Source organism: Mixophyes fleayi, chromosome 12 (assembly GCF_038048845.1).
Source record: "Mixophyes fleayi isolate aMixFle1 chromosome 12, aMixFle1.hap1, whole genome shotgun sequence".
Lineage (NCBI taxonomy): Eukaryota > Metazoa > Chordata > Amphibia > Anura > Limnodynastidae > Mixophyes > Mixophyes fleayi.
Genome location: NC_134413.1, coordinates 60,855,758 through 60,865,468, shown reverse-complemented (window position 1 = coordinate 60,865,468; position 9,711 = coordinate 60,855,758). Strand labels below are relative to the sequence as shown.

General features: G+C 36.8%; 1 protein-coding gene across 1 annotated transcript; it reads left to right on the top strand.

Annotated features, from left to right (window-relative positions):
• The first annotated feature begins 2,708 nt into the window (after nucleotides 1-2,708).
• LOC142108282 (olfactory receptor 6N2-like) lies at nucleotides 2,709-3,638 on the top strand. Its single transcript, XM_075191922.1, has one exon. It carries the CDS (start codon nucleotides 2,709-2,711, stop codon nucleotides 3,636-3,638), a length of 930 nt encoding a protein of 309 aa, XP_075048023.1.
• The last annotated feature ends 6,073 nt before the right edge of the window (nucleotides 3,639-9,711 follow it).

Sequence of the window (9,711 nt, the reverse complement as noted above, 5' to 3'; positions counted from 1 at the left end):
CAGGCTGAGTGCATGTTTTTTCATTGGCCATCTTTTATATTTAAGGTAGGGAGAGCTTAGCCTCCCTGCCGGTTATAACAATTAGTGTAGACACGAGTTGCTGACCAGCTACTCTGCACCTCTGGATACTTTTGGCTTGTTTTCTGTACTCTGTTTGCTTGTGCCAATTGACCATTTGCCTGTTTCCTGGATTTTCCTTGTTTGCTATCTGCCCTGACCTTTGGCTTGTACCTTGACCTTCCTGCTTGCTACGGACCCACAACCTAGGTTAGTCTCATATTTCTGCCTCCAGTATTCCAGTTCCTATTACTTCCGGACGCATCTTGTTCTATGGGAAAGGAGGCTGCTAAAGGTGAAGATCTCTTCTAGTCCAGTTCTAAAAACGTATCCATTAGCCGCGGCCCCAACACATACTTCCCTTTGGTTGTCATGTTCTCTTTCTCAATCTCTCTTTTTTTTTCTCTCTCTTTTTCTCTGTCTCGCTGTCTCTCTCTCTCTTTCTCTGTCTCTCTGTCTCTCTCTCTCTGTCTCTCGCTCTCGCTGTCTCTCTCTCTCTCTTTATATCTGTTTTCATGTATGAATTTTTATTGATTGCACCGATCAACCACAACATTAAAACCACATGCATAATATTGTATTTTTATGATTGAATTCCCTCTGTATCTGATGACTGTATGCCTTTTATTCAGTTAATCAGTTGGACTACCAGATTATTTAATGTTGCTTATTACCATTATGAATAAATTACATTTTTCTAAAACACATAGCATTTGCAGATTTGGACTGATCTACATGAGTCCACCATACTATTCCCTCTCCTAACTCATTGCCCATGTTCCATGTCTCTTCAGGGGTCTTGATTATATGAATTGACTTTGAAACTGTTTATCTAGTCATTCACTTTTCAAATTGTAAAACCACACTTGTTGTTTATGTGATTTACATTAAAATACCAAAGGATAATTGCAAAAGTTAAATAAATAATTTATTTATTTAGCAACAATTTAAGCCTCTCATTTTCTTTTCAAAGAAACGTGTTTGCTGTAACAAAGATTTAAAATTACTTATATTAAGGCTACTATTTAAACTATTATTTTAAAAGGCCTATTTAGTAAGTTTATTTAATAAGTTTCATACGTTTATTTACAAGCATTTTGTCACTTATCCAATCTTTTGAATTGGGATTACACCAAGTTTCTAGAGATGTTATTAATGTGATTTTCACACCTTAAATGATTCTGTTGACTACTAAATAATTCTAAATCCCAAATGAATGAATTCTAGTAATGATAGATCCACAGATATATAAAAAGACATTTGCCAATACATCTGCTTCTTATTGCAACAGATTGTATGACTGACCACTTGTGCACAATTTATTAGATATTCAGACAATTTATAAACTTTTGATAAATAGATAGATTTGAAGTAATTTATGTCTAAAAATTAAACATACTGTCCACTTTAAATCCAAATTGCTATAAAGAATTGCCAAATGCTGAATGGAAAATGAAGAATATATTGCACTGGGTCATCTGAAGGGTACAGTGAAAATATTACTAGTAAAATGTAACATTATTAGAAGGTTTCTTATCATATTCGAAATTCTATAAAAATCATGTTTTTTCAATGGTTTACTAGAATAGATGCTCATAGGAAATCTATGACTAAAGAAAAGTTGATTTGGAATGACTAGGTAGGTATTCTAAAAACATAATAAACAGAAAATAAAATTATATGCAAAATATAAACCAAAACCAGAAGTATATAAAAAATGTGATCATAGGTAGTCATTAATGTAATTATACCTTTTCTCACAGGCTAAGGTTTGTTGTATTCACAGGAAAGACAGTGTTTAACATAGTGTAGATTGTATGAAATAATTTTTTGTCAACCTGCAAGATGATTATAAATGTAGAACTTTATTTTGTAATTCAGTTAAAATGTATTTATGATAACTCTCTCACTCTCTTTCTCTAACTCTTGTGCACTCTCTCTATTTCCGCACCCCCTATTCTTCCGTAGATTTATTAGTATTTTTTTTAAATGGATCCCAACTACAGTAGCATCTTAGACCCAGAATACAATTTTGATGTAGTCTTTAGGAAAATGAGTATCTAATAGAGTTAGGTTAATAAACAATTGTGTAAATTGTCCAAGCATTCAAAAGGCCATTATATTTAATGTGAACCTAATCACTTCTATTATTATATGTTCTCCTCATTGCTGCACTATACTATATTTATTGGTGTTCTATGGTCTTGAACTGCGCCCTCTATACCCTTTGTTTCCACATATATATATATATATATATTAAATTTGCCTAAAAAGTATGTCCCTGTTTTATGTATGCTTCGGTTTCCTCGTTGTCTTGCGCTGCAGAGCACTGTGATGTTTTCTAAATTAATAATAATAATAATAATAGTAATAGTAATAATAATTATAATAATAATAATAATAATAATAATAATAATAATAATAATTATAAAAATAATAATTATAAAAAAGTGTTTCATACACATCTGTATTACCACCAGTGTCAAAATTATAGCATAGTTATAAGCAAAGGTTGTATATTATGTTGGTAGAGCTCATCCATGTAAGATATGGCATGTTTAATTCATTTTACAAAGGGCATTTTTATTCAATTTATTTATTCTCAGAAAGAACCTTTAAATTGGAATGGATTAAAACTGTTAAATAGCAAAATGATGAACATTTCAAACAATTCTCTTGTTACACAATTCATCATCATAGGTTTTCCTGATATAAATGGTGCTCAAGGCCTATTTTTTATCCTTTTGAGTATTATATACATCTTCACACTTAGCGGTAATCTTACAGTAATCACCCTAATCTGTACTCATCATCAACTCCATGTTCCTCTCTACCTGTTTGTAGCTATACTTTCTTTCCTGGAAATCTGGTACACAACCGTTACTATTCCCAAAATGCTGACAATTTTGCTGAATGAGAAGTCAATCTCATATATTGGCTGTTTGCTGCAAATCTATTTTCTGCATTGTTTAGGTATCACAGAAGCCTTTCTTCTAACGGCAATGGCCTTTGACCGCTACATGGCCATATGTAATCCACTAAGGTACCCATCCATAATGACTATTGCTTGTTGTTTTCAGCTAGCAGCTTGTTGCTGGGTTGTAGGATTTCTTGGACCCTTAACACAAATCATCTTGCTGTCTCACCTTTCCTTCTGTGGCTCAAAAAAAGTTGAACATATCTTCTGTGACTTTGCGCCAATGATCAAATTGGCATGTTCTGACACTTCACTCAATGTCACAGTAGATTTCACCATCAACTCATTCATTATTTTCTTTGCCTTTACCTGCGTCATCCTATCTTACATCAACATAATTTCTGCTGTGTTCAAAATAAGGACTACAGAGGGCAGGAAAAAGGCCTTTTCTACTTGTGGAGCTCATCTCATTGTGGTCCTACTTTTTTTTGGCAGTGTGAGCTTTATGTATGTTAGATTGACCAAAAATAACTCTGTCAACTATGATCGTGTGATGGCTGCGATTTACTCAGTTCTAACGCCAATGTGCAATCCAATCATTTATAGCCTTCGGAATCGAGAAATAAAAGAGCTACTTAGGAAAAAAATAACTGAATTTTTTTAGTGTGTTTCATTTTATGTTTATGTTTAAGTCCACTTTTTTGTGGGAACTGATCATTTCATCCTAGACATTTGAACCATGCAGAACCTTAACTTTATTCTTTGGAAGAGGGTAGTTTTTGTACGGATCACTTGCAGATTAATTATTTATCAACCTCTCTAGAAACCTGAAGAATAATATTTTCCAGTCCATACATTCTCTTAACAATTACATTTTGAAGTGTTTCTACAGTACTCTCAGTCTGTAAACAAATGGCTATTAATAAAGAACCAACACTAATCAAGGAGATTAAAATAGTGACTTGTGCACCATGTGTATATTAAAAATTGGAGTTCTCCTACGCTCTCTTTTTGTGATGGTAGTGGGGGTGTATATGGTGGCAAATGGTGGTATGCCATACTGCCACTTTCCCACTACCTTCATTGCAAAACTATTAAATTCCTTTCACTTACATTTCCATTACATTTTTCATATGGCCACTTCTAAATTTTCACTTCGACCACTGCTCCCATCTCTGAAGAGAGATCATTATAGATTTACATGCACCCTGTCAACTTTACTATCAGAGTCATGCTTGCTCCTGGGTGCCAACCTCTTGCTCAAAGATTCTTTATCTCAAGCACATAGATTATCTGTAGGAATGAGCTTGGTTCTGACATTGAAACTGGTCTACAGCATTTGCATATAGCGCACTCCAATATTTTATGCTCAATCCCAGCTAGCTGAGATCTTGTAAAATATACTTTTTTTCACAAACTTGACAGGTCCTTTATAATTTTGTCTGCATGAATGAAAATTGTAGAGATCTGCTGGTTTTTTTTGCCTATTGTGCATTTAAAATCACCATGCCATGGTATAGTAAAGTGAATGAAGGAAAGTCTATTTGTAGTGATCACATTCATCCAGAAATACCTGTGAATTCCTTCAATTATCAATGCTGCAGTCATTAGTGAACACATTTATTAGAAGCAAGTGTTAGACATTTTAATATATTTTGTATCATATAATGATATCATTGGAATTCAGCAAATACTTCTAGGCCCCACTATATGCTATTAAATGGTCTATGACCTTCAATAAAACTAGTGTTTTATTTGGTATTGGGATATATTGTTGGATTTTGGTGATTTCAATGGGGGATAATAAATCAGAATTAAACGTGAGAGGAAGGGCACAACTATGGTAGAACAGTTGTACATATTGATTTGTTGAAGGTCGTGGAATTAACTGCATGGGGTGAGCAATCTACTATATAAATTGTCGCTCATTCAGGGGTTCAGGCAGAGTTAGAAATTTGTATGTTTTTTGAGTAATATATGAATTTCCGTACTTTTAATGCGCATGAATAATATGTAGTCACAAGTCCTTATGTTACGTGAAACATATGCCTCACTTACTACTATGTACTCTTATCCCTAGTACACTGAGGGCGTTCCATATAAGTTACATTGCATATAGAGGTGGAAGCATTCTCAAATAGGCCTATCGGGAAGTATATCTGTTGCGGCTGGACTACCCCTCGTGCAAGATCCATGCTGCTGATGATCATTTGAAAAGCAATTATTTTCCTGGCAGTTTACTGTCAGCTAGTTCAAATCACAGACCATGTTGACATCACTAACATTAAAAAGCCTGTTTACTTCCTCATTATCTTTGATAGGATTGTTAGGAGCGAGGGTTGAGGAGTCAGACGAGTAGGTGAGTTGGAGACTTTGTTTGGCCATGTTTACTGCAATTTCTGAAAGTTCAATTGTCTAATTGCTTTCTGTGTTGTTCATTTTTTTGTATGTTTACATTAGTTTCTTGTCTGGTTTTTATTTAAATCCTGTTTTTTTTTGTGTGACTATGGTGTGAGCGGTGGTAGCCATTATTAAGATGACCACCCCTCCGACAAGAGTTATAGAGACACTAATATAGCGATCGCTATAACTCCGACTTTGAGGAAAGGAAGACTTACCTAAAAACTGATACAGAATATTTCCGACAGCACTACAATAAAGAGAGACAGGACCAAATGCAGTTAGTGTGATTGTGGTCACTTAAAATGGCAACAGTCACATTGGAGGTATTAAGGAGGCAATGCAAGGACCCAGTACCTGTTTAAAGTACAAACCTTATTTAAATAAGGAAAATATTTGAAAATATTCTATTTCAGTTTTTAGGTAAATCTGCCTTTCCTCAAAGTCGGCGTTATAGTGATCGCTATTTTAGTGTCTCCATAACTTGTCGGAATGATGGTTATCGGAATGATGTTCCCCACCCGGTGTGAGTGGCATTTGTGTTAGCCTAGTTAGTTGGTTGTGATATTTTGGAGTTCTGTGTTTTGTGTGTTTGTTATGGAAAGAGAAAGGAGATGAGAGTTTGGAGGAGAAGCATGTAGAGCAGGTAGGCGCAGAGGAGGCAGAAGAGTGATTAAGGGAGATAGGAGATAGGAGCCAGTGCATAAAAAGGGTGTAACATCAGGTTTTTTACCAGTGAAATTTTGTGATAGTGTTTTCAATCATATCCTGCTATGACCTTATTTTGGGGAGCCAGATGGCTAGGACTTTTCTAAAGGGGAAATGCCAGCTATGGCCCAATATATGTGATGGAGTCAGTGCAGTGGAGCCCTTAAAGAGATCGGTGGGCCACTGCAGCAGAAGGTTTTGTGACATCAAAAAAAGGTTAAATGAAAATTTATTGGAAGAGAGAAAGGCTGCAGCAGCAAAGATGGTGGGTCTAAAACACCAATAACGAGGAGGAGCTACGACAGATAATGCGACGGAGCTCATCGAGGTCATAAACGTCTTGGACTGTGATTTCCCCTTTATCACAGCAGCCTGTTGGTGAGTTGTTTTAATGTGTGTTTTCCAAATAATGTGTCACACAGGAAGGTACATGTGTAAAATAGTTTGAAACATTATTCTTATTCTTTATTTATATGGCACCACAAGGTGTCAGAAGCGCCGTACAAAATACAAAAATACAATACAGACAGTATACAAGGGTACGATAGTACACAGTAAAACGAGCATAGCCAAGACTTAAATATCTCCAAGCATAGCAAGTACAGTGACGAAGGAGTAGAAGAATTGGCAGTGAGACAGAAGGGAAGAGGGCCCTGCTCATACGAGCTTACATACTAAGGGGAGGGGAACATGTTTCAATCAACAGGTCCACCCGAAAGCCTCTGAACACCACCGTCCATAAGACATGCCTCCCATAAAGAGAGAGAGAGAGATCTGATATGTGCACCTAGCATGAAAAAGGAAATACATAGTTAAGAAAATATCTGATTTTTTTTACTGCAATCTTTTTATTTTATCTTCTCAAAACTTTGCCTCAAAGCCATGATTTTTATTGGTTCATTTACTACAGCTTCTAAAAGAGTAAAGTGGAGGTGTGGCCCACAGACAACAATCTCATTCCAGTTAAATTGTTTGCAACAGCTATCGCCTACGTTTGTTACTTTGATAAACTTTCATGAATAGACCTCATAATGTTTAGACAACAGTCACACTTACACATACATTTACAAGCTGTTGCTGGAGAGCTGGAATCTGAGGATATGTCAGCATCTGAGGAAAGACACCGCTTGATTCATTAAGGAAAGCTAAGCAAAAAATTAATTACGTTTTCTTACTCAAATTGTCTGGGCAAAACCATGTTGCAATTCAACGGGTGCAAATGAGGTTATTATTTTGCACATAAGAAAAATACTGGCTGTTTTTTTCATGTAGCACACAAATACTTGATAGCTTATTTGCACACTGAAATATAAAGTTGATCTAGGACATGCCCTACCCAACTATAAATCTGTAATCACATTTTAAATTTACCTCCCCCTCCAATGCAACATGGTTTTGCCTTACTTGCTTGCTTTTGCTTAGCTTTCCTTAATGAATCAGGCCCACAGTGTTTACCTTTGATTTATTTGAACTTATTAAGTGAATGACAAACAATTGTTAAAATCCACGTCAGACAATCTGAATTTATGGAGAGCCAAGCACGGCATATGGGCCAAATTGTGCAACAAATGAGGCGTGGTCAGGCCCGGCGCTCCCATTAGGCAAGGTTAGGCACTTGCCTAGGGCGCTGGGCTCGGGAGGGCGCCACAGTATTCTAAAATACTTTAAAATTGTGCAGCGACCGCTGACCATACCTGTCACGGCCGCCGCACAGCATTCAGATGGACGGGGAGGGGAGGAAGAGGCTATTTTGTCACCACCGCCGCCTCTCTGCTCAGTCTCCTCCCCTCCACTTACTAGTGTCAGTGAGTGGAGGGGAGGAGACGGAGCAGAGAGGCGGCGGTGGTGAGACAAGGTAAGGGGAGAAGGGAGGAGGGAGGAGGGCGGCGATTTTTAAAAAATGCCTAGGGCGCCGTGGACCCTAGCACCGGCCCTGGGCGTGGTTTTCACTGTCAAGCCGTCACTAACAGTGCCTTAAATAGAATGGAGAATGCAATAGAGCAAAATACTGTTTAAAATTGACTGCTTCTTGGCAACATTTAACAAGTTCTGCTAGGGAGATGATGTCATCAAATTCAGTGCCTGCTAATCACACACTTCCCTGTTCCACCTCCAGCTGGTAAGACAAGTATGCCCCGTACACTAGCAAAATCAGGACCCACAATTCCACAAAGGTGTGGTGTGCATACCAGGAGTGGCTGCGGAAGATGTCATTCTGATAAAAGTGCATGTTAAATAATCTCTAGTAGAAGTAGAGAAAAATTAGCCAATAGCTAAACACCTGTTGTCTTTTCAATTACTGTGCTAGACTGCATCGTACAAAGTTTATAGTTTCAATATTCTGTATTCTAGAATCTGATTGGTTGCTATAGGCAACATCTCCACTTTTTCAAACCAGCATTTTAGTAAATATACACCTTAGGCTCTTTAGACTTAGTTGAGTTTGAAGATTCCTTCTTGGATTTGAGGAGACCCTGGGATAAAAGAGAAATTAGGGTAAAGCGTCCTAAATTCAAACTTTATTGATAATAACCTCAGTTATAATCAGTAATAAACTATTAGTTGCAACGTTCTGACAAAAGTATAACTGTAAGATTGACACTATAAAGAGGTAGTGGTGAGGAAGGGGTATTCAGCCTAAGGGTAAGTGTGTTTTGGGTTTCCTACATTAAGTGGGCTTTCTTACAAAGTGTTAAGAAATGCATAGTTATACAACACAACTGCTAACCATCTTTCTTCTCTTCCATCACAAGGTATGTACATCAACTGCTAATAATCTCATCCTTTTTTAACCTGAACCTCATCTCATTGTAATTTGTGCTTCACATCTATGCAACTGTGCATGTTTAGTTGTGAGTGTTTAAAATGAATGATGCTTTTAAAACAGTTTATTGTTGTTACTCAGCGCTGCTGCTGTAGCTGCTTTGGATTTAAACATGACCTTTAAGTTTCAGCAAGGAGTTAAGATAAAACTCACAGGTTTTTTTCTTAACTATCCAATGGATCCAGAGGTAACGCCTACTCTTCTTAAGTCGGTGCAAATAACGCATACTCTTCTTACCAGCTTTCAGATCTCCGTTCATTCCCCTCCTATTCCCAAGCCTTTTTTCTTAAATGGTCAGAAAACTTCTTAAGTGCATTTACGGTGGATTTTCATCTTAACTAAAGAAATTCTTAGCATACGCAACAGAATTTCCTTCGTATCTCCCTTTTCTGAGCATGTGCAGAGAAGATTTTTGCGTAAGATCCGGAAAAAACAAAGCAAACCGTAGCCACTACTCCATCTAAACTTTCTGACAAACTGAAAACCGATTGATCAGCAAACATTCTAGCTGACTGATCCCTACAGAACTGCATTAATAAAATCACAGCTATTCTATTGTTTTCTCTGTCCATCTTTCACCCTGTCTACTGATGTAGGCTGTAGTTTAGGCACGATTTTCAGAGCAGAATGAAAATGTCATATAAAAGATATCAATCCAAAATTTGCTAGATCCGTCATTTTTCCAGAAATTACATTTTGCCTTCATCTCATCTTTTCATTCCATGGTTTTTTACAATCTATGTCATTGGGACTTTTGAAAGCCATCTAATCCTTGAGAACATCTTCTGTGGCTCCTCTATCTGTA